Below are 25645 nucleotides of genomic sequence, written 5' to 3'. Positions count from 1 at the left end.
TTCGAAGGGATGCCCAGTGACTGGCTCGCTGCGGACAGAATCTAAACAAGCTGCTGCTTTACAGACAGAAAATAGGCTTCAGAAGTAAAGTACTTTGATAGGCACCTTAACAGTTTCCTCGCCTCAAAAAAATGATTTCCCTCTGCAACTGTTTTCTTAGTTAAATATGTTGCAAAGGGAGTGTATTTTCTAGTTCTTCAGGAGAAGATGGCCATTTTAAATTTGGGCTTTAGTGTCTAAACACTTTTAAACAGACAGGTTCTAATTTCAGAAGATCCAAACCTTTCCTGCGTGGGCTGTGGTTCTCATTTGAATTGTAAAAGTCATTTCAAATAGCGTTTGTTAACCTCGCCTCAAATCTACCTTTTTTGTTTTTTTTTTTAGTTTGGGGATTTCAGTCACGAGCACACTGTATTTGCATCCTTTCCACCCCACATCCCTTTAGTCTTCCCGTGGGTCCCCTCAAGAACCCCATTTTAGAACTCATAACCTCTTCTATAGTTATTTTGCTATATTTGTGTAATGTGTACATGTATGTGTGTATGTATGCATGTACTAATGAGTCAAGTTAGTGTTTTTATTTCATGTTTGGGACTGACTACTTAGGAAAGCAACGACAACAAAAGCAAAGGCAGAACCTGGGTCTCCCCTTCCCTCAGCAGCTCTTGACGGCCTGTGGTTCTTTATCTAGGGGTGGGGGGTCCTTGTGAAATTCTCCCCCACCCATGTTGGTGTGTCAGCTAGGTCTTTCCAGGTCTTGGACAGGCAGATAAGCATATTGTTGAGAGTTCATGGAAGCAACATCCAGTTATGTCCAGAAGGAAATATTACACCAGAGTCATCTAGTTCCTCAGGTGAAGCATGATTAATAAAAGCTCAGGGTCAGAAATTGAGGTCCAACCTGAAGATCTGAAAAGCACAACAGCTAGGCACTGGCTCATACCTAGACCTCAGTCTGAAGCGGCGAACCTGCCTCCCAGAATCTCAGAATCAGACTGTGTCTGGGAGCTGTCTCCCCCTCTTTTATATTCCTCTCTATGGCTGGGGTTAAAGGCGTGCACCACTGGGGTCAAAGGCATGCATCACCCGATTTCTGTGGCAATTCGTGTGGCTACTGGGATTAAAGGTGTGTGTCACCATAACCTGGTCTGTAAGGCTGACCAGTGGGGCTGTTTTACTCTCGGATCTTCAGGCAGGCTTTATTTACTAAAATACAATTGAAATGCCACTACATTCAGGGTCTTCCAATCTGCATGCCACCTCTTCTACAGTGTTCTCTGTACTTTACGTGTAGGCATTGTGTGTTGTTGTCCTACTTGGGGCTGGGCACTGCATAGTCATGAACTTTCTGCATTTGACTAGTGGTGGTTCCCTGGGATGATCTGTGTAGTTTGCAAAGGAAGCTGCCTTGATGACTTGTGAGAGTCGGACTTTCCTGTGACAAAGGGTGAGTATTTAGAGGCAGCTGGAAACTGTACCACTTTAGTGACATAGTTGAGTAGGTCTCCTGCTCTATGACATCTTTAGCCATGGGTTTTGGAATGGGTTTACAGTGTCAGACATGACTTCCCTCCAGTTGAGCAGGAGTTAAGTCCAGTTATTCAGCTATCGGTTTCCTCCGAGATATAAATGCCATTGTTACGCCATCGTACACGTCTTGCTAGCTCTCAGGCTCTGCAGTGGGGTAGGACCACTGATGACTTGTCTGCGGTGGCAGCTGCAGACCGCCATGCCACAGGAGGAGGGCTTCATTCTGCTCTTTATGTTATAAAGCTTTCTCGTCCTCACATCAGCGTATGAGCTGTAGATTCCCAGCATCCAAACTCTGAGCTGATGCCCCTGTTGCAGTGCTCATAGAAGTTACTCAGCTGCCATCCGGAGAGGCAAGAGCTATCTGTGCTTACCAGGGCCTTCATGGTTCTTAGTTAGAGAACCAAAGGGCTGCGGAGGACATTCCCCGACGTCTCTGCTGTCTCAGGCATCTCTTAGTGAATGTACCCTGCCTTGATCTCCACTGTTCATTTTCAATGAAGTAAGTTTTTCTATGAATAAAAGTCTTTTCCTCCAAGCAGCAGGTTACCCAAACCGTTCTGTTTAGGAACCTGAGGAAAGTTACAGTTTGTTTTGGAAATAATATATATTCAAGGAAACACTTCAGGCTTCAAATAAGGATGGAGGACAAAGTAAATTAAAACAAAGAAGACAACATTTTCTACAGTTAGAAGTGACTTTCCAGAAACGCTATCTGCGTATTCAGATACGCATGTTTTACACATGCTGTTACAGATACTACTCACCCCACTAAATTTCATGGCCTTGGAGACACTGTTAATTGTATGATGAGCCTTAATTTTAGATGTTATATGAAGAAATGTGACTTCTACAGTTGCTAACATATAGCAAATTACCTCTCTGGAATTTACTTTTTTTTTTAAAACATCAAATGTATATCACTGAATGAAGGATGTCATTTCAAATTTGGAGAGAGAGGGGGGGAGAGAGAGATGCAATTCCGTTTAATTCGTGGTGCTTCATGTTAGAAATTCGTGTTGAAATATGTATCCCATATTTCAAGTCCATGGCTTATTTAAACATTTCCCTACTTTTGAACATTCTTGTTAATTCTGTTTTTTTAAACTTTATTTAACTTTATTTCATGCGCATTGGTATAGCAATGTCAGATTCTCTGGAACTGGAGTTACAGACAGCTGCGAGCTGCCATGTGGATGCTGGGAATTGAACTCAGGACCTCTGGAAGAGCAGTCAGTGCTCTTAACCACTGAGCCATCTCGCCAGCCCTAATTCTAGGTTTTTATGTCACGGTTAGTGCTGCACTCATCACTCCTGTTTCTGCCCTTGTCTAATAGTAAATAGTAGTCATAGTGTAAATTTTTGGAAAGATGTCTAGGTAAAGGGTGGACAGACAGTTCTCTTTTGTAAACATCTTTTTCTGGGTTCTGTATTTTTCCAGTGTTAGAAATCAAGCACAAACAAGTACCTTTTGCTGGAGTCTTCTGTAGGGAAAAGATTCTAGGGAAGTATCTAGATAGACAGCTCTAAATTATTTATGTATATCATACTCACATAGTCATATAATAGTAGTTTAGTTCTAATATGCATATTTTCATTTTTAAAAATTTTAGTATTTGAAATGTAGAGTGGCGTGTACAGATAACATCCTAATCCTTCCCCCAAAAATCTGCTATGAAATTGTACATATTTCAATTGGTACCAAGTTGGGAATCAAGGAAATAGAGTGTGTTTTAGTGAGAATGGGTTTATACGTGACCTGTAAGATTTATTTGCAAATTACTCTAAGGATGAAAATATAGTTTTAATTATTTTTCCATTGAAGCATTCTCAGAAGGAAGCCAGAGCTTTGTAGACACCCCTTGATTTTTAGCAGCTGCTGCCCTCTTGGGGTCTGCACATGGGATTTGTATTTAATTTGCTTATTTATTTGCATGCACATGTGTGCAGGTGCACATGCCTGTGCATGCTTCCATGGAGGCCTGAGGTAGATCTTGGGTGTCTTCTTCTAACCCATTTGTTTGTTTGTTTGTGTATTAAAAGTGTATGGGAACACATTCACGTGGAGGTCAGAAGGCAACTTTCAGGGGTCAGTTTTTGCCTTCCATCTTGTCGAGTCACAGCCTCTCTAGTTCCTGTTGCACTGCGCTGTGTACTTCAGGAGAGCTGGCTAGAGACCGTCTCAGCAGTTCTTCTGTTCCGACCACAAGAGTGGTGGGATGACAGGTGGTGTCACCACACTGGACTCTTTTTAAATGCCGGGTTCAGGGATTGCTCTTCCTGACAGGCCCACTTGCCGAGTTGTCTCTCTGGCCTCACATTGTTTACTCAGTCACAGAGTCTCTTATGAAACCTGGAGTTCACCAATTCTGCTAGAATGGCTGACCAGCAAGGCACACGGATCCTCCTGTCACTGCCTCCCAGTGCTAGGATGATGGGCCTGCAGCCAATACCTGACCTCTTATGTGGCTGCTGGAGATCCAAACTCTGGCTCTCATGCTGGTGTAGCAAGTACTTTAACAACACTGAGCCACCTCTCCAGCCCAGTACATGTCACTGAAAGCAAACTTTTAGGATTGGTGCCGTAGGATGGTGGTGGAGTTTGCACACCGCATGTAAGGCCCTGGGTTTGATCCCCAGCTTTGAAACAAACAAACAAACAAACAAATAAACAAACAAACACCTTTTCATTTCCCAAAGGGCCACATTTCAAGAAAGAAATCGAGACCCAAACTGTACTTTAAGAAGTAGGAAGTCATGCTACTTAGAGTTGCAGAATTTGGAGATTGATTCTACCCTCTGTAATTTAGAGTTGATCCAACTTCTCATGGCTCAGCACTCCGGCATTTCATGCATCTTGCCCAACTGTTTATTAACATTAAAGTAACATTGTGAACTGGGTGTTGCAGCCATGAAATGATAGCTTTAGTGCAGATAACCACATTTCCTGCCGACATCTCCACAGCCTCCCACCTGTCCTCTGGGTCCCCAGTGTTGGCACAAATTGCCCCAGAAGTCAGTTTTCCCCTTTCTGTTTGATTAAGGTGGAGGTCTGAGCCTTCCTGTGAGCTCTTTCCTCACCATTGGCTTCCCAACTATGTGGATGGCGCAGGGTACAGCCTGTTCTCCCCCAACTCTATGAAAGGCTGCCTATGCAGAGTGGCCTTGTAGAAGGTCTTAAGCATCCCAGAATGATAAGTATTCTTGGCTATATGAATTTTTACAATCTCTCTTAAGACTGTTGCTTGGATACAGCACTGGGAAGGCTTCAGAGCCATGGCTGCTTAGTGTTCCAGGTGACTGTCCCTTTCCAGTTATTTTTGGTACCTAGTAAAGAGGTGGTGTGTGGTAAAGTCGTTATGATGTTTCTTACTAACTGCAACTGGTATTAAAGAAGACAGTTACTTATATTTTTGGTTACATTTTGTGAAATGCAAAGATCAGAGACCTTTTCTGCAATTTCCTTCTCTGCTCAGACCGCAGCTTCCTTCCTTTGTATCGAATGCTCTGCTGCCTGCTCCGTGTTCTACTTTCTCACCCTGCACGACAACCAGCGAGCTCACCCAACCAGGAGGAACTGTGGCAGCTCAGGGCTGCTCTGGGTATCTTTCACCTTCTGAGTGCACACCATTTCCAGACCCGAGTGGGGTCTTCAGAACATTATTGTCTCAAAATGTTTTAAATGAGGAAATATCTTGGTGGAGATATTCCTCACTAGATTGCCACCTTTTCTGGAGGGGGGGCAGAGATAGGATGAGGAGGGTGAGAGTTAGTAGCCAGAGGCAGTGTGGCTCACTCTAACAGACTGTCTGAAAGAGATTTCCCATTAATAGATTTTAATTGTGTGTGTGTGTGTGTGTGTGTCAGTGGTGGTAGTAGTGGTGGAGCATGCACTCTGCCACAGCTCATGTGTGCAAGTCAGAAGACAACCTACAGTTATTGGTTCTCTCTCAACAAGCAGGCTTCAGAAACGAAACTCAAACTGTGAAGCTTTCATAGCAATTGCTTTTCTTGTTGAGCCATCTGGTCTACCTGCAGCGCTGTTTAAAACACATGCTCACAAGATGGTTCTGGGGCTATAATGAAAAGGTAACACCAAAGGAAACAGCATAATGTGGGTAGTGTGGTTGAGACTCCAGGCCCAGCCTGTGAGAGAACAGAGGCATAAGGGTGACCGTGAGATTTTGTATGTATAGAGCCTTGGAGCAAGTGCTCAGCACAGCTGTATTTTTTATATAGAATGTGTTTATTTTTCACAGAAGAAAGGAAAATAAAGATGTCTCAGTGGGAAGGTGTAGTTCAGATTAAGATTAGTGAGATTCTTGGGGACCAACATGCTGCTGCCAAGGGAGGGTGTGTTTGTTTACCGGGAAGAGTATGGACTTGTAAAGTTAGGGAAACGTGAGCGTGAAGATGGCAAGAGAGAGGAGACTTCAGGGCAGGGCAGCTTGTTCCTTCATGCAGAGAAGGCAAATGTGGTCATTAAAACCCTGGAGATGCTCCATGGGGTGTAAGAGTTTAGAACAGAAGGTAAAGTTAGGTTATAGTCAGCCCTACTTGGAAAAACAGCTATATGCTAAGAGACAAAAAAATACCTATTTTGGTTATTATACTCTCTATCCTAGCTTCTATATTAGGAGTGGCTACATATACTAAAAGAACCTCAGTGAAGATGGGGAAAGTAGCTTTGAATAGTCAGAGAGTCATGGAGCCTGCGCTCAACTTTCCCTTGGATATGTTTCCTAAACTGCCCGAGCCTCAACTACTTTGTCTCTAAAATGTGTGTGTGTGTTTACTAAAAAGTGTCTTACAATCGGTCTACACTGTGTGGGATATGCAGTTACGAGGCAGCAGTGCTTCTTTGGTGCTTATGTGAGTACTGCATGCAACATAAGTATGCAGTACGAGTTAGCAGTCACTATTAATAGGGGAGACGTTCCCAGCACTCGTGTGTCCACTTGCTCTTTCTTAAAGAAATGACGACCGGCCTTACATAGCACAGCCCATAGGCTGGCATACATTTGATGAGAAGCCCAGAGCCCGAGACAGGTCCTGGGGGAACAGTGCCATGTCATTCTCCACGAAGACTGGCAGCCAGCCCAGTGTTGTTGAATACTGAGGAAGCTGGCAGAAGATGCTGAGTGTGGAGGAAGAGAGGAGGGGGGCATTTGAGCTGTTTGTGGTTGTGAAGCATTTGTATGGGCGGTAAACTTCGTGGTGGGCTCCAAGGAAATCTCTGGCGGTGTCATCTGCTGGACCATGAGTCCCCCCAAAAACAGAATTGCAGTTCCTGTTGTGTGTGTGGGGATCTTCCCAGCCCACAGGTTTTCTCATTTGTCACAAACTTGACATTTCTCCAGGTTGTTTTAGGAATGTCTATTGTCGCTATGGAGCTATCACTCTGGGGGCTCCTCCGTCTAAGGGTATTTCTAAGTTTCCCATAGCTTAGTATGTTTGTGCTCTTGTTGCTGTTTGGTTGCTCTTTTTTCCCCCATCAGTTGTGTGTGTGTGTGTGTGTGTGTGTGTGGTCAAAGGTTAGAGAACTTTGTAGGAGTCAGCTCTCTTTTCACCATGTGGTTCCCAGGGAATAAACTCAGGTCATCTGACTTGGTGGCAAGCACTTTTTACCTACTGGGCTAGGTTGCTGACCCTGAAGTGGTTCACTTGTTTCTGTGCAACTGAAGGAGAAAAGAGGATTGCAGGTCATTGTTGCCGCCGGCCTTTTCCATCTGTTCTACTTTTTTTTTTTTTCTTCTAATCATATCCACTCTAATACCAAGGTTATAAGGGCTAACTCAGGGGCAGGGTCGAGTTATTTTGTATTGTGTTGGATTGAGTCAGTGAGGTATTCAACATCACTGATAGCTTTTTCAGGACCCATTCTTTCACCCGTCTGCATGGTGGAACCTCTGGCTTTCTTTCACAGATGCAGAAGCCCGGGACCCGCCCCAAGGAAATAAAATCAGAACCTCTCTGGGTGAAACTTGAGTTAGTATTTTTAGAAATGCCCGGGGAGAGTGACTTCCAGTGAGGGGCCAAGTTGCAAAGCCAGCGCGCTGGAACACAGCTCTCAACTGTGGGTGATTTGGTTCCCCAGGGGACATCTGGTAATGTCTACAGACTTTGTGGATGTCACAGGATGCTTCAGGCATCTAGGTGGTGGGAGATCCTGCTGGACACATCCTTCAGTACACAGGATATAGTACTGCATGGGGTTAAGCTGACCCGAATATCACTAGAACCAAGGATGAGAACCAGTGCTGCAGAAATCAGATTCAAGAGCTTCCGGAGCCAGGTCTGGGCCTCTCGCAGGGAAAATCACAGCAGGGAGGGTACAGATTTGTCCGCTTAGCAAGAATATGCAAGGAAGTGGTTTATAGTGTATACCTTTGAGTCTCTTTTGTGCCTGTCCCTGAGGCTGGTGTACCAGGTTCTGATTTCTGGGGCCAGATATCTCCCTGTTCTGGTGATCTAAATTTATCATATTTGAATGACTTCGAAGAAGACCAAAGTTAGGAAAATTAAATCTATAGAAATTAGTCAAGGGAACAAACAACCTTTAAGTAAGTTTTTGAGAATTGCTTGACTTGTTTCAAACCAGAGAAGTAAGAAATCTCATCTTATAATCTATGGGAGGTCTTTCTTTTCTTCCAAGAAGGTTGGGAAATACATTTTCACTTTTATTTAATTGAGAGACTTTCAGGAATGCTTGTATATCTAGTTTCTTTTGGGGGTTGCCTTGCAGGTGCCGTACACCCCTAGTTCCATAGGACGTTATCATTACTCTGGATCTGTCTATTGTCGAATTGGTATCAGCTCTCCAGTGTATTTAACTAATTTACCTACTCTATACACACCTCAATGTTTTTTATTATGTTCGAAGTATACACAAGCATATGGAATAAGAGCTACACTATCACATATACAATAATCCTGGCTTCCAAGAAGATAGTATGGAACCATCCTGACATTCCAAGAAGTCAGGATGGTTCCATACTATCTTTTTTGAATAGACTCATAAAGGGCTGAAAAGATGGCTCAGCGGTTAAGAGCACTGGCTGCTCTTCCGGAGGACCTGGGTTCAGCACCCACGTGACAGCTCACAACTGCCTGTAACTCCAGTTCCAGGGGGTCTGACACCTTCACACCAATGCACATAAAATAAACTTAAATGAATTATAGGAAAATAGTATCATAAAAATATTTTCTTTTTATTTTAGTTATATAATTTTAGTTATAGACTCTGTTCCAGTCTGTTTCTGTTTCTATGCCTTAGCAAGGACACAATATGTTCTCTCTTGTTCTCTCTCTCTCTCATACACACACACATATAATATATACATGAGTGTCTATGTGTGGGTTTGTGCTTGAGAGTGCGGTGTCTGCAGAGGCCAGAAAAGGGTGTCGATCACCCCAAGCTAAAGTCCCAGGCAAACGTAAGCCACCTACCACACATGCCAGGATTTAAACTCAGGAGCTCTGCAAAAGCAGCCCATGCTTTGTGGTTGTTTGAGTGAGAATGGCCCCCACTGATGCATATATTTACATGGTTGGCCTCCCGTTGAAGAATTGTTTGGACGGATTCGGAGATAGTCCCTTGTTGGAGATGCATCACTGGGAGTGAGTTTTGAGGTTTCTAAAGCCCACACCAGGCCCAGTCTCTCTCTCCCCCTCTCTCTCTTCCCTCTTCTCCCTGCCTCCCTCCTGTGGATCAGGATATAAAGCTCTCAACTACCCCGGTGCTATGACGGCCTTTGTGAGACCATGCTCCCTGCCTAGTTGTGGTATCCACAGTAATGGAACAGTGACTAAGGCGTGCTCTTAACCACTGATATCTGCAGCCTTGGTGCAAATCTATCTCTCCTCCAGGGTTTGGTCTTGCTCTATGCAGTCCTTAAGTAATGTAACTTTCCTCTGTTCCAGTCTGTTTCTATGCCTTAGCAAGGGCACAATACGCTCTCTCTCTCTCTCTCTCTCTCTCTCTCTCTCTCTCTCTCTCTCTCTCTCTCTCTCACACACACACACACACACACACACACACACACTGCATTCACGCAAGCTATTCACATCTTCCTGTAAAGGAACATTGGACCATTGCCAGCTGCCATTATTAAGTACCTTTATAATGGCTCTCATGACAAGTTTCAGGGAAGGGTCTCGATACCGCAAACTTAGATAAATTTTTCAGGTCATCTCAAAAACAAAAACCGGTGCTCAGGAGATGGCTTTGTTGGTAAATCACTCGCTGAACAGGCTGGGAACCTGAGATCAGACCCCCAGCTCCCAGGCCAAATGTCAGATGTGGTGGCATATGTCTGTAATCCCAGCACGGAGAGGCAGAGAGAGAAAGACCCCAGGGGCTCGCTTGTCAGCCAGTCTAGTGAGAGACCCTGTCTAAATAAACAAACAAACGAATAAGTAAATGGGAAAAGGCAGAAGTGATTGAAGAAGATACTCCACCTCTGGCTTTCACACACATCTGCACAAATGTGCATGTCTAGCAATGCACATGCATACAACACAGAAGACACGCCTAAGTAAAGAAATACTGCCAAGCCAGAAAAAAGTGGAATGTCTGCATATCTAAAGATAGTATTTTTTGAGATAGTAATAGTATTTTAATACAACTATAAATCAATTGAGAACACACTGTATAGGGTTAGACTAAGATTAAAGTCTCCCCTGCATTATGGAGTCATGATTAATACCCAGTGAGGAAACAGAAAAAGACCTATCCAAAGTGCTCCCCTCAGCCAGACTCTCTACAGTGGTGCTGCTTTCTCTCATTCTCTCTCTCTCTATGTGTGTGTGTGTGTACACGCGTGCGTGCGCGCACACACACTTCATGTCGGTCACGGTAAGACTTTTGTCACTGTGCTGTCCTAACACCAAACAAACAGCACTAAAGCACACTCAATGACCAGTATGTACTTGTGACTAGTGGCCTGCTGCTCCTTGAGGCCTGTCTTATGGAACTGTAGTGCTCTGTCTCCGCAGTAGTCCTTCGTGCTTTGTCAAGGGCTACAGCCAGCATCTACTGCTACGTTTTTCTCAAAACCTAATCTCTTCCTGTTGACTCTCATTCAGCTTGATGGAGGACTCTAGAAATACCATAGATATGGGGAAGGAAGTGATTGCGCCCCTTGCTTTAGTGAGGGGTGGACACCTTTCACTTTTCTTCCTGACCACTCAGGGTGCTTCTGCTCTGCTCCTGTGCTGTGTAGACAGACTGGTTCAAGATCATCTCCTCCTGCTTCCTTCTTGCTTAGGTCCTCCTTAGCCTCCCTCTGGGCTCTTTGCTCTGCTCTGTCGGTTCTGTAAGCACTGGCAGTAAGCACTGGCGTTTCCCCGGCTCTGCTGGTGTTCTCCCCCTCGTGGTCATGTCTATTTGTAGGTCTTCAGATTCTCTACATGCCGACGACTTCCACGTTTACATTTTAGGATGAAGTCCTTATCTGTGTCCTCCATCCCTGTGTCTTCCTGGAATGTGTTAGTGTTTCACAGACAACTCACACTCAGAGTGAAGGAAACTGAGTTTGCTTTCTCTCCTGAGCAAACAAGCCAGAAACCGGGGTAGCATTTTGCTGTATCATGTCTTTGTCTCTATTCCCTTGTTCTTTTTTTTTTTTTCAAATATTTATTTATTTATTATGTATACAGTATTCTGTCTGCGTGCATGCCTGAAGAGGGCACCAGACCTCATTACAGATGGTTGTGAGCCACCATGTGGTTGCTGGGAATTGAACTCAGGACCTTTGAAAGAGCAGGCAATGCTCCTAACTGCTGAGCCATCTCTCCAACCCCCATGTCTTTGTCTCTAATGAACCCCCAGCCTTGTCCCTTTTTCCATTAAGCGTCTGTAGCGTCTATGGCCACCTGTGCTACTGACTGCTTTAACCAGCCAAGACCACACTAGACCCATTTTATGTAGATTGCTTTCAGGGCAGCTCCACCACCCTGCCTGGCTCCAGGCACCACTGTTGGTTTAGTAAACATCCCTCTGATTCCTTCACTCCCAGACTGGGAGGGGGCCTTGGGGTTTTCTAAAGTTCCAGCTTCTTACCAGGGCTCAGAAGATAGATCTGTAGGAACTTGTTCCCAAACCGCTTTTGTTTTGTGGCATTCCTTAGGTGTTCCTGTCTCTCTCCCTTCCCAAACACCTCCTGTCCAAACAGCCTCCTCTGGCCTCGTGTTTATCCTTCATCCTATAGTTTTCTTTAGGGCACACCGAGGCCTGCTGAATGAAGGTGTTGGGAAGGCAGTAGCCCTGGATAGCAGTTGTCAAAATCCTCAAATTCTAATTTAATTTTCCTTAGAAGTTTAAGGGCTTCCTGAGCCTGTACTTGGTTCGGTTTCTTGGTTCTGGGTTTGTTTCCTTCACTCGTAGTTTTCAGAACTAAGAGAAGTGTGTGGGATTCTCTTAGTGAATCATTTGCAGTCTGTGTTCTTTGATCATTGAGAGTTGAGTCCAGGAAGCTGCCCAACAAAAAGGCCCATGGGAGCTGAAGCACCTTGGCTTTCCAGGCAGAGCAGGGCACCTTGGCTGAGTAGACTTGAGCTCTCAGAAGCTTTCCAGCATTGTCTCCAGTAAGTCAGAATCAGAATACCTGAGACTTGTTGTGACTTGTCCCCACTGCTCATTAAGTCTGTTTGGGAAGGGAGGGCAGCAGGGTTTGGGCCTTGTGTTCTTGTCTCATTTCTAAGCAACAGACGGGATCTCTGTAATGGTGAAAAGGTAAGAGACCACAATTGGTCGGTCGTATAGAGTCTACAAAAGACCAGGTTACTCTCTTTAGAAGAGTCCCGGCCCAGTGTTTCAGGTTCTCCCTGGGCTGGGAGGAGCCAGTTTCCTCACAGCTCCTACCTGCCATCTCACCATGAACCACTAGGATCAGAAGGGCTGAGCAGCTTTGCTGAGTCAGAGGGACTAGCCAGGCAGGAATGACACACTTCCTGCCCCAAGTGCTAGTCAGGCTTTCTGCTTTGTTTTTCTGTTTTGCTTTAAGATTCCCCTTGAAGATAGAGGGTTGTCCAGCTGAGCCCGTCAACAGCAGCCTCTGATATTTCTGTGGTGTCATAGGACAGCCTCTCCTGCATTTCCTTGTCATTTACATGTTTTATCAGTCTGTTGTTCTCTTACTAAAAAAAAAATACCACGTTGGTGAAGTATATTTATCAAGTGTACTTTGACAAAAACAAACAAGACCAAACCCTCCTTGTTCTTATTACTTAGAAAGGAACATATTGAGGCTGGAAAGATGACTCACAGTCATTGAGAGCATTTGTTACCCTTGCAAAGGGCCTCGTTTTGGGTCCTAGTATCCACACGGCAGCTCCGAGCACGGGCTCCAGAGTATCTGATGCCCTGGCTTCCTCGGACACCGCGCACTCATGTGGTGCATAGACACACATCCAGGCAAAGTACTTATACATATAAAATACAATAAATAAACCTTTTTATTAAAAGCTCAAAGAACATGTTTGTACATGTCATCCCTCCAGACATTTTTCTGCTTACAAAGATGCTATACTGTTTCCTATAATCTCTCTGCTTTAAAAAGTGCATTTTTATGTGTGTATGTGTGTGGACATGTCCACATTATGGTGCACATGTGAAGATTGGGGGACAGTTTTTGGGAGTTAATTCTCTCTTTGTGTCATGTGGGTCCCCAGGTTCAAACTCAGGTTGCAGCAAGCCCCTTTACCCTTTGCACCACCTCACAGGCCCTCTGCCTCAATGTATTGTTTTGTAGCCTCTGCCAGGGTTCTCCATGTTATTAACTGCAAGGTCTGTGTAAAGACCGTGTGGCACGCCGTGCTGTAGAAATGCCCTCCTCCAAGTACGGTCCTCTTCAGATAGTTGGGTCTGTGCCCCCGCCTCCACTCCTTGTCTTTTTAATGGGTAGCTCAGGCGGGCCTTGAATACTCGTCTACCGGCTTTGACCTCCCTCATGTGCTGATAACCAGCGCCACCGCCACGCAGCTCATCTCAGTTCTCGTTGTTGGTCCCAATCTGTACGGTTTCCTTACACAAGAGCGGCTGCAGTCAACCCCGCCTTCGCTGGCCATGTGCTTGGATAGGTTCAGAGGGACTGTGGAGTTGTAAGATTTTTGATCTTTATTGCCGCTTTGCCTTCCAGGCGTTTGTCTGTTTCGCATTCCCACCAGATGGTCTGGATTTCTGACAGCGTCTTACATGAACTCTGTGTTCTAGCCCTTGCCTGACTTGCAGTTGCTTTTCACACCTTGCTTCCAGCAGGGCAGTCATGCCCCGCCCTGCCCTGCCTTCCTGACTGCAGGGGCCCCAGCAGGCCATGCATGCCCAGCTTTTCCTGCTGCCAGGCTGCCATTCCTGTGGTGTTGGGTATGCCCCCGCTATGCCACAGCTGCCATGTGTCTCCATCGCAACTCCTTTTTCATGCCGATGGCCCCACATCTGTCCTATGTGTATCTGTATGTTCACTTACTGGTCAGTCTCTTTTCCGTGTTGAATGTCAGTTTGTAGGGCAGTCGAGCCTTTGTGTTTCCTCATTTCTGAGTTAATCATGGCTTCAGCAAGTACCAAATTTCATCCCTTAACTGTTGGTTGACATTTCCCAGATTAAATTATCCTGTGTGCTCTTCTGGGCGGTAACACGGTAGACGAGGATGATGGAATGCCATTGGACAGGGGAATGGGGGCTCCTGGGTCCTCATCTGCTCGAGTAGGACTGCATTAGGGAAAGGGGGGACTCTAACCCCTTCCCAGGGGATGAGCTGTAGTCTGCTAGAAAGTCTGCTTCCATCTTCCACTGAGAAGAGATTTGCAGGCATTGGCCCAGTTATGTAGCCTTTCAGCAGGCTGAGAGGGAGGTGGTGGGGACAGAATGCAGCCTCTGCATACAGATGGACTCGGGCCCAGAATTGTGTGATGCATCGTTCTCCCTGGCAAACACTCAAAAATGAGGTGCTCTTAATGAGGTACTTTTTTTGAGTTATTGCAATTAATTTTTATTACATTTTTTAAAATGTGTCCATGCAAATAGGCCCATTGGTAATACCGTATAATGACCAAGGGGTGGTGACCTCTAGAAAAGAAATGAAGAATGGAAAACACCCTGCTGGAGTCTCTGGGATGTGGTGTCTTCATGGAGCCACCTTTGGCACCGTCTGGGAAAGATGTACAGAATCCCCTGCGAGCAGCACCAGTGAGCAGACAGCAGAAACAATGGCCAGCCAGGCTGGCGATGCAAGGGGCTGGGGAAAAACATCCTGTGCTTCTTCAACAAGTAGAATTTCCAGAAACGTATAGGGAGATTTACTCCGAGACTGGATAGTTTGTCTTGTCCAGCTGAGAGTTTCATTGCTTTAATATTTATCACTGGGGATCATGTTCTGTTCTGTGTGAAGGTTCGCGGTGCGAGAGAGCTATAAAATCCTAAAGCTCTGTTTCTGTTCAGCTTAGTAGGGAATAAACCACCTCCAAGCACCATGCCAATGTAGCCGCTACAGCTGGCACCTGGCGTCTCTCTGCTTTCTAAATGCTGATTTAGCGTTGTCGCTGCTGGTACAAGTGTGAATGAATCTCTCGAGAAGATAGACCGCCCTGCTCACTGGAGTCCTCAGACCTCACTGCATGGCCATTCCCCACCAGCGAAGATGGGGAATGACCTTCAGCCTCCTGTGCTGCCTCATATTCTTTGCTTGTGAGATGTGGTTACCTGATATCAGAGCTCTTGTAAACACTAAAATTATGAGATTCCAAGAAAAAACCCCAAAGAATAACATTTTAATAAAACATAGACTTGGATGATAGCAGCACTTATTACCTAGTAGAAAGGCCTGCCTCCCCACGCTTATCCTTTGTGCCCAGGGGTTCTCAGCCTTCCTAGTGCTGTGGCCCTTTAATACAGTTCCTCCTGTTGTGGTGACCCCTCAACCATAAGATTGTTTTCGTTTCTACTTCGTAACTCTAATTCTGCCACAGTTATGAATCATAATTTAAATATCTGACATGCAGGATATCCAATATGTGACCCCATGTGAAAGGGTCTTTTGACCCCAAAAGGGTCGCGACCCACAGGTTGAGAACTGCTGTTTAGCAGCTGCTTGGATGGAAGGTCCTGAATGGCGGCTTCCACAAAGGATGGATATGGGAACTCTCCAGCCCAATCTTGATCCTGTGCCAGGGCTGGCCCCTACTGCACAGCTCAGCTTGCTGCTCTACCTGGGCCAAGGTGGGACATTTCTAGGTCCTCTTATTATTTTTCTACCCTGCCCCCATTGTGTTAGCTGATGAGCCAAGGACTTTTTTTTTTTTGGGTGAGGGGAATGATATGCAGAGGGGAAAGTCAAAAATTTGGGGTGAGACAAACCTGATACACCCATCTCCCCGTTCCAACCAGACAGGAGAGTGAGGTGGCGCTCAGATTTCTTGTCTGTGTTCTGGAGAGATGTTGCCCACCTCCCAGGACCTGGGAGTATCAAGCTGGTGGGCTCTCAACAGTGAGATTTCCCTGAGCCTGTCTCAGCTTGGACCCTGGTAGCCCCCATGCTGAGGTAGCCCCCGCCCCAGGTGCTTCTATCAGGGCTGTCTCTTGTGGACTATCTGGAGGGCACTTCTGAGCCTGTACCCGTCTCAGACACTCTATCTCCTGAAAGAGCGATACAGTTCCTTGCCTCTTCCCCTATGACCTCCTTCTCCTTGAAGAGGAGGTGAATGAAGAGTAACAACGTGAAAAGAGGAGAGGGACTCTGGTTGAATCATGGTTTTCATTAGGGTACTGACAAAGCCAGGTGGGATTGGGGGGCAGAAGAGGACTGATGGAATAAGAGGGAGGCAGAAGATGGAGTTGATGCTGGCAGTCGCCATCGTGTGTGCACAGTGGGCTGGCTGTGTCTTGGGATTGCCAGGCTGCGAAGGTCGAGGTGTTTTGTGAACGTTTCCAGTTCTCTCTGAGGCCCGCGAATCAGATGTAGTACATGAAGCTATCTCTTGCATGCAGGCACCAGTGTGGTGGCGATTGTGTGCCATGTGTCGCTGATAAGGATGTGGGTGGCTGTACAGGAAGTTTTTCTTCCCCCACCTTGGAGTATATAATAAGCAGCCACTGAAATGAGGCTAGCATGTGTGTCTGGAGATAGTTCTGGAAGGGTAGGAGTTGACCTCATTGTCTTTTTTTTCTCAGCCCTGCCCTGTGTTGCAGAGCCTCGAAGATGCTACTTACTCAGCCCCTTGCTCTACCATCTTCTTTGGAAAGTGAGACTGCCACCCATTTCCCCTGGGTGTAGGGCGGATTTGGGTTTAAGTGATTGGGTTTTGTTTTTGCTAAGAGTTGCTATGTAGCATATAGAACAACTGATTTTTTCTAATGGCCTCTAACATGTGGCTGCAGAGAGATGAAGAAACCTCTGATAGATGGCTCTGGAATCCCCAGAGAGGGCTACTTAGTGTCCGTGTGTCCCCTCAGAGCCTCAGAGCACCTCCATGAGTGACAGTGAGGTGCATGGAGGCATTCCTGTACTCCCCCTAGAGTGTGTGCTCATCATATGCAAGACCCCAGTGAGAGAGGGGAGGGAGAGCGAGACGGAGAGGGAGCCGGAGAGGGGAGGGAGAGGGAGAGGGAGAGATAGAGAGAGAGAGAGAGAGAGAGAGAGAGGGAGAGAGGGAGAGATGGAAAGAGAGAGAGAGAGGAAGAGGGAGAGAAGGAGAGACAGAGAAAGGGAGAGATGGAGAGAGAGAGAGAGAGAGAGAGAGAGAGAGAGAGAGAGAGAGAGAGAGAGAGAGAGAGAGAGAGAGAGAGAGAGGAAAAGACTAAGAGCCCAAGAATAACATGTATTTGTATACAAATTACCTGATCAAGACATAGTCCGGGCACATTCTTTAGCCACTAGATCACCAACCAGTGTCCATGCTTGGAAATTCTGACCCCATGCTCCGCCCCCCCCCCCCTTGCCGCAGCACGAGGATGTGTGTACACCGGGCATCATAACAAATGCGGATCCTTGAATTCACCCAAAGCGGCTGAATTTGCAAGTCCTCGGGAAGCTTGGAAGAGCTGTTTTCATAGCCACAGAGGCAGATGTAGGAGTGCATAGGCTACCCTGTGAGGTTGGTCGGCTCCACAGATAGTGAGAATCTTCCTCTGCCGGTGCCCCCCACCCCCTTTTAACCAGCTGCTACGGGATGAGCAGAACACATGCTGGGACACCTTTAAACAGCAGTGAGTAAAGAGAAGCATGGACGACCTGGGTGTTCTGAGCTCACCGGAGAGCAGACGGCTGTTGTGGAAGAAGAATGCCGTCCAGCTGCCTTGCTTCCCATTATTCTGTTGACCTCTGGGACCTCTTTGAGACCAGGAATGTCCTGCTGGGTTGGAGGTGCCCTTGGTACCTGAGGATAGAATACTTAGAGCGTTCTCTTTCTTGCTTGGTGTTGGGACTTTGGGGACTTCCTTCCCTGGGCTTGGATCTTGCACAGGCGAGTCGATGGGAGCTACAGGAGCCTTCCTCCAGCCCCCCCCCCCTTTCCACAGCCTCACTGTGCACCCGGACTGCTGTAGACAGAGGAAGCAGTACCTGGCATCTGCCTCACTACAGAATACCACTGGGGCCATTTTAGGGACGTGGGAGGCCTTCCTTTAGCTCAGGTATTATATTTTGCTTTTTATTAATTATCCTCATCTTTATCAATCTACCAAGTTTGGGAAATTTTTGGAATCTTGAACTTCTGGAAATAGATATCTCTTGACATTTTCTTTCCACTGATGAAGTTTTCATAGCATCCTGGGCCAGTCAGAATTCGGAGAGATGACATCTTTGTGAACACAAAAAGAATGTTTATAAAACATGTTTCCTAGCCTCCTTCTACATGGTTATATAGACTGAAAATAATAAACGTATGTTTGTAAATTGACATTCATTTCATTTTTTGTAGTTCTCTCCCTCAATTAATAAAGGACATTATTTAGGGGCTGGAGAGATGGCTCAGAGGTTAAGAGCATTGCCTGCTCTTCCAAAGGTTTTGAGTTCAATTCCCAGCAACCACATGGTGGGTGGCTCACAACCATCTATAATGCCCTCTTCTGGCCTGCAGGCATACAGACAGATATAATGTATACATAATAAATAAATATTTAAAAAAGGACATTATTTAAATTCAGGTCATTGATAGTTCTCATTGCTGCTAGAACTCCCTCTGCATAAGACAATTTGTCATTTGCTTCACATGGGTCTCTTCCCACGTCGATAGATGGTCTCTGAGGTTGGCTGTGTCGCTTTTATTTTGCAGATGTGCAAAGTTGTCCAGAGAGGTTAGATAACTCGGGAGCCTACAAGCCAGAAAGCTGCATACATGGAATTTGAACCAGGTCTAGCAAATTATCTTCCACTTTGTATCTTTTTGCACGGTGCCTGGCAGACATAAGCCAGATTATCAATGCTACAGATGAGAAAAGTAAAATCAAGGGCATGCCCCTGGGGCAACAAGGTAGAAACACAGCCAGGAATGGTAACAATGGTAGTAACTATCACAAAATGGTGCTGAGAAGTTATAAAGCGGGTAGCTGGGATTTAAAGGCAGATCCCGAGCTTTCAGTGGAAGTCAGCAGGAGAAGGCTTCACATGCGGTGAGTAGGTCGAGGAGTATGGGCAGAATCTTACCTAAGGGAAGTTAGTTAGCTGCGATGACTTCTGAAGACCTAGGTAACTAAATAAGATAGTCAAGAGACTATTAGACCATCTCTATGAAGACAGGCACATTGCATACATACGTGTATGTGTGTTCTTGTGCACCTAAACATACTCAGACTTGCATTCTTTCTAAGTCCTCTTCATGAGCAAGAGGCTGGTGGTTTTAAGCAGTAACATTGTTCTCGCTGCATTCCCTAGCTGTCCTGAGAACAAGAACACCTCTGAGCCATACTTCCTATTAATAGGCACTCATTCATGTTTGTACTGGCAAGGTAGGAATGGGGTGGGTTTTTTTTTTTTTTAATTTTCTTCCCCAGGCATCTGTGAATGGAGCCACTCCCTTTTGTCCTTCCCAACCCCCCTTTTTTTTCCATTGAAGTATCTGCTTTTTCCACTAGCGTGTCGGGACAGTAGACTTCCTGTTCTGCTTGACTTCTAAAATTCTGCCTGTCTGCCTAGCACAGTAAGCCTGTGTTTCTGTGTAGTGTGACTTGCAGGTAGGGAGTGCGGGCAGCCTCCAGTCCATCCTCAGTGTGAACACAGAGACCTCTGTGACCGCACACTTAAAAAACTGCATAGCATATTCCTCTACCAGCAACAAAATGCAGCACCCTGAATGACAAACAGGACAACTTCTCAAGTGACCATTGTTGACCAGTCTGCTGTGCATTCGTTTGGTAAGCTTGTGGTGGCTTTCCCAGAAGGACGGTGTGAACTGATTGGAAAGATGGTGCCGTGAATGTTCCTCAAGTCTGTGTGACTCAAGACACTTCGATGTGGTCTTCTTGACGAGCACAGGGAGAAAATGCCAAGACTAGGTAAGTTAAGATTGTTCGTAGACAGTCTGGAGGCAGAATTCCACCTTTGGGTGGAATGTTCAGATGCCCAAGTCATTTGATACTGATGGATTTGGAGGGTCTGTGCTCACTAACTCATGGGTTTCTTTCTGCTGTGAAACTGGCTATGGGGAGCCAGTATTAAGCTGAAAGAGAGATGGGGATTACGGGTTTTAAAAAAAAGCATCTGCAGAGCATGGATAGATAATTTCCCTTGTGAACAAATAAGTCTTGAAAAGTTTCAGAGACATAGCTCTTTAAGATCTTGTAGTTTTGTTTTAAAGGCACAGTTTATTTTGTATATTTCCCTGCATTTTTGAACGGTAGCACACTCTGGTTGGCTCCCAGGGCTCTGTAAACACCTAGTTTACTTTTCTTCCCCATTGAGTAACTGCTTGTCCAAATATTACTATTCTTATTTTTCCCCTCATAGCCAGAGAGCAACTTTACCCACATATAAAACCTTTTGCGTTTTAAAAATGGCACCTGAGGCTTGTTTATAGCCACAACTAATGTTGCTACAAATGAACAATTTGATTTTCTGAGGTAAACTGGAAAAACTGTGAAGAGATGAAATGAAAGAGCTTTTTAAACAGCTTTGGAGGTTCTTTGGGTACTTACACATGTCTCTACAGGTCTGTGCATAGCATCCCCGTAAGTTTATCTAAAAGTTTCCAATTCGAGGCGTTTGGGGAGCCAAGTATGCTAGGCTTACCTGTAAACCCCACACTTGGCAGGTGAAAGCAGGAATATTGTGAATTCAAGGATTTTCAGCAAGACTTGCTCAAGAGAGGAAGAAGAGCAAGAGATAAAGGAAAGAAAAGGGTTAAGAAGAGAAGTATTTTTAGACTTTAAAGCGGATACTAGGAGGAACTAGCAATGGAAAGACATAGGTGTTGATATAAGTTGTCTGAGCTCATTAATTGAACCCCTGGCAGCTGGTACTATTTCTCAGAGTCGTGACTTCTCTTGTGTAAAGTGTGGTCACTTGCACATCATTTGTATAAGATAAATATATGTCTTCTGGATGCTCAGGGCTGCACACATGATCTTTGGCCTGCTTCATATGTTTGTGCGGCATATATGAATCCCCCTCTCTCTTTTTCACTGTCTATCTAGTATATAAAAAGGGACATGTGTCTGTGACTGATGTCATGGTGTATACATGATACAGCTGGGGTCAGAGCCAGCTTTGCTTGGGAAGGTCTTGTGGAAGAAGTGGGTTTGGGGAATGTTCCAAAGGGAAGGAATGAACTTGGGCAGAAAGGGCTGGAGACAGATGATTTCACGGGTAAGCCTGAAGCACCAGAGAGTGGTTTATAAATGAGTGACTGAAAATAGGAAGGCTTGTGTGAACAAGAAAAGAGGGTGCGAGAACCCAGCAGAGCACTAGGGGGGCAAGGGACTTGGCTGCTCCTTATCTGATGTATGTCCCCGTTGGGTGCCAGCGCATCTCATGTTGCCCTCTAGTGGAGCGATGTGAGCTGCACACGGGAGTGCCGCCTCTTGCTTCCGTTTGCCTTCGGGTGTTCTAAGTCCAGAGTTGGCGCAGAGGAATGCACTATCCTCCCTGCGCTCGTATGCTATTAATTTAGACGCTAGGAATTTGGAACTGGTGGCAGTATTGGAACTTCTCATTGGCCAAATGTTACTGTTTACGGAGGAGGCTAGACAGTGGGCATGCGCGTGCCCAGTTCTGCCTCAGAATCAAAGCTTGTCGCAGCAGGCCCTGGCCTTTCTGTCTTGAGCTGTCTTGTTTTTTTTTTTTTTTCTTGTGTGGTTACAGAGTAAATCCTGGTAGTGGAGAGGGAGGGACCTAGGATCCTGGGCACCACAGCCCACAGTAGTGAGAGCCAAAGAAACGATTAGGGTTGGCGCTCCTGTCTTCCTTCCCACTACACACTGTGTTCTTTGTGGGCCCCAGTCATTCTTCTAGGCCCTGGGGGTACAGAAGTAAATTAGGCAGGTAAAGGTGCATGCTCTTGGAGAGCAGCTGTTGTAGTTGAAGGAGACTGACCCCAACACAATAAATATGTAAAACATACAATAATTCAACCTGAGTGCTGAGAAGGGCAAGTTTAAACACGAGGAGGGAAGTAATGAATTATCTCTTTCTCCCTCTCCCTCCTTTCCTAATCCTCCCTCCCTCCCTCCTTCCTTCCCCCCCCCCCCCGTGTGTGTGTTTGTGCACATGCATGCTTGCATGTGCGTGTGTTGATGAGCTATTATAAGCGACTGTGGTTGTGACTAACCTCGCTGAGCTTATTAGAATCACCTGAACAGTATAGGAAAAGCAGCTAAGATTACCCTGGGCAGAATGTTCTAGGCAAAATGCAAGCAGCTGCAAAGGTCCTGAGGTCAGAACATCCTGTTTCCTTCCAGATCCCAGCTCCTGGGAAGAGATGGGTTAGAGACATATGGGGGCCTCACATAGTTGTAATCTATTTAACTTTACTGGCCATGAAGTGAGAGCCGTTGGATCTAATTCCTTTAGCTGACAAATGAACCTAGGCCTAAGAAATCAATTGAAGTGTCACGGCCGTCCACATATGCAGTGCCATTTTGGAATAAAAATTCACCTTTTCACCCGGGCAGGGAAGTGTGGCTGCACACAGCCTCAGACCTCCGAGGGCTCTAGGTTCCTCTACCATCTTTGTTTCTGCAGTATTACCTTTGTCTTCCGCCCAGTGCACCTGTACCCACCAACAGAGGCCCCACAACCACCAGAACAATGGCTCGTTCCCTTTTGAGCCCAAAGGACGGCCATGCCAGCACTGCCCTCCTGTTTGGGGGAAATGAAGATAAATCCTTGGTGTTTTCTTGGTAATTTTCTACCAATCAGTAGATCGATGACCTATTTCTCACCTGCGTTCATGATTGGGTTATTTGGGCATAGTTAATATAAGGTGAAATTTCTACACTCCTAAGGTGTCAGGCAAGTGAGACTGAACATCAAATGTGATTTAAAATTAATTGGAAAGCAGAAGTTGAAAAGAGTCAGAACTCGGTCACCAGATGCAGTTCGTCCTCCACAGGTTTGCCCTATCCTTGTCTTTTTGTCCTATGTTGGACTACTTCAAACCATTTTTCCCCTTTGCATTTCTTTACATCTTATGACTGCTGTCCTCTGGATACAGGCCAAGTCCTCCAGTATCACTGTGCTGTGCAGGTCAGACCAGGGATGAGTACAAAAGAAGGTGACTTTGAGAATGCCACCTGCATTGTCTCCTCTTGTTTAATCACCCTGTGTCCTATCTCCAGCAGGGAAAGTGGAGAAGGGGTTTTCATCTTGTGTGTGAATTAATCCTAGGATCTTTTGCATGGTGTTCTCCTCGTCTTAGAGTTCATATTGTAGATGTGAAATGCCTGTCCCTGTCGTCACCACCACCAGCATCACCATCATGATCACAGTTGTCCACCATCTTCCACTTTTGTGTTGCTTTGAATAGTTTCTTCCTTTTAAATACCAGTCAAGGTCACTTCATGTTCCTTTGTTGTGACCACTGAACTCTATAGGAGCCTCTAGGATGAGCGTGAAGTTGCCTTTTTTGTTTTCAGTTCTTGTAGTAAAGTTCTCTGATTAGCTTGGGAGCCTGGGTGGCCAGAGTTGTGCTCTCTTTTGCTTTATAGTCTTCAGTACTATAGAGTAGGTCTAGGGGAGCTTTTGTAGCCAGATTTGGTGGGAATCTAAGAATGGGGACTTGCTGGAAGAAATTTAAGCAGGAACATCAAAAGTATTTGCTACATGTGGGAAATGGGGGAATGGGAGGGCCTGTCAAAGGTGCATGAAAGAGGCTAGTTAAAGCCCAAATGAATTATCAGCTTCCAGAAAGCTGTCTTGTTGGAATTTTGAGTTTCAAGTGTGAGGCTATAGAGTGGAAGGGCAGAACTGTGATTGGCTGTGAGCTCAGAGTGAGGAACTGTGATTGGCTATGAGCTAGATGTGAGCTCAGAGTGGAGTGAGGAACTGTGATTGGCTGTGAGCTCAGAGTGGAGGGCAGAACTGTGATTGGCCATGTGCTGTGTTCCTTGTTCAAAGCAGCACTGAGTGGACTCTGAGTACTTTTTGGTTCTGTTTGTTTAATTTTTGTTGGTTAAAAAAAAGGTCTTGTTATGTAGCCCACACTGGCATCAAACTCTAGATCCTCCAACTTAGCTTTCTGAATGCTGGCATTAGAGGTGTGAGCTCTCAAACCCAGCTGACTTTGAACACCCTCAAAGGCAAATTCAAACCCACCCTTCCTATATTAGTGCTGTGTTGTTGATTTGCCGCCACCTTTATGAAAACATCTGCCCTTCACCACATGTATCGTGGCTCTCCTGAGTGAATTCAGCACCCAGGAAAAACTCCAAGTCCCACCTGACGTCACTCCTGGCTCCTTACAGTTTGGAGCATGGAACTTTGACCTGCAAAAACTTTTCCGGCGCTTTGTCCCAACCCACAAATGTTGCCCTTTTGGCCCACCATTGAGAGGGAGGAGTCAGTCACATGTGACGGGACCTATCTATGTGGGGTCTATTAGGAAGCTAAACCCCTGAGCTGTGAGTCAGGGATCAAGTCCAGGAACCAGGCCCTGCTGCCAGGGTCAGACTCCCGACCCATCTGGGCCTTCATGGCCTGCACACCTTCACGTGCCTGGGACTCTGCCTCTGATGGCACTGCCATCTAATGCTGGAGGAATTCTTTCCAGCCTTCATGTTGGCCTGGCTAAAGAACTGGCCAGCTCTGTACCTCTGGGTCCTAGACCTGCTGAATGAACTTCGGGCACTGGAAATATGGTGATGTGGATAGGAAGATGAGAAATACTCTCATTGTCTCCCCTTAGCCATCCCAACATGGTGTCTGTAATAGCGCTCCGTGTAGTGGAAAGAGAGAGCAGGTTTGGACCAGCTCGCACAGAGGGGAGCTATGCATCAGCTCAGTACCAAGGACCAGGTTTGATTTAAGAGCTTAGTGACATCTAGAACCCACTTTCTTCCTGGCTCCTTTTGTGGGTGAGCTTCTTCCCGGACTGGCTGCTCTCACGGTGCTAAGATCCTGTCAGAGCTCTACACTTCACTTAGCCACCTTTCTGGATGCCCTGGACAAACCTCTGATATTTTGAGAACTGATCTGTTAGCTGTGCGTCTACTTGGTGATGGCGTTAGGCATCACCCTTTCCACATGGCAGACACATCTGAGATTACTATACTTGGGTTAAAATGGTCAAGGTGTCTGCCAAGGAGAGAGGCCTGTGAGTGGTGCTGAGCCTCAGTGTGCACAGGCCACATGGTATTCCTATCCTAAGGTGCTTCTCATTTGGTGACTGGCCACGGTGTGTAGCGAATGGTATGGCCAGCGACCACTGACTCACGGCTGATAAAAAACGCGACAATCGCGAGACCACTGTACCACGGTAGATCACACACAGAAATGCTCAAAGGTCCACAAAGCATCTTCAAGGGAACACAGACAACCCTGACAGTGCAAGTCTAGAAAATTAATCACAGTTCTTCAGCCTCTTGTAATTTACATGCTGCTACAAACACTCAAGTCTAATATAGCCTTAAAAGACTGTATAACTAAATTCCTGCAAAGGCCAGTCTTATAAATAAATGAGTTTCGTCAT

At 45.9% G+C, this 25645-nt stretch overlaps 1 protein-coding gene across 2 annotated transcripts in view; it reads left to right on the top strand.

Annotated features, from left to right (window-relative positions):
- Positions 1-25645, top strand: part of Tnfaip8 (TNF alpha induced protein 8) — a 113493-nt gene that overhangs the window by 31253 nt on the left and 56595 nt on the right. Inside the window, exon 1 of one of the 2 annotated variants that reach the window (XM_050149215.1) lies at positions 19893-20018. The exons of the other annotated variant lie outside the window; for it this stretch is intronic. Within the exon in view, the coding sequence (XP_050005172.1) occupies positions 20006-20018 (13 nt within the window). The 5' untranslated portion in view covers positions 19893-20005. Of the gene's footprint in view, positions 1-19892; positions 20019-25645 lie in introns of those variants that run through there. 2 annotated transcript variants of the gene reach the window in all.

This window comes from Alexandromys fortis, unplaced genomic scaffold, assembly GCF_014885135.2.
Source record: "Alexandromys fortis isolate MF-2015 unplaced genomic scaffold, M_Fortis_MF-2015_v1.1 scaffold_60, whole genome shotgun sequence".
Lineage (NCBI taxonomy): Eukaryota > Metazoa > Chordata > Mammalia > Rodentia > Cricetidae > Alexandromys > Alexandromys fortis.
The sequence above is the reverse complement of the archived record's forward strand: the minus strand, read 5'-3'. Positions and strand labels throughout refer to the sequence as shown.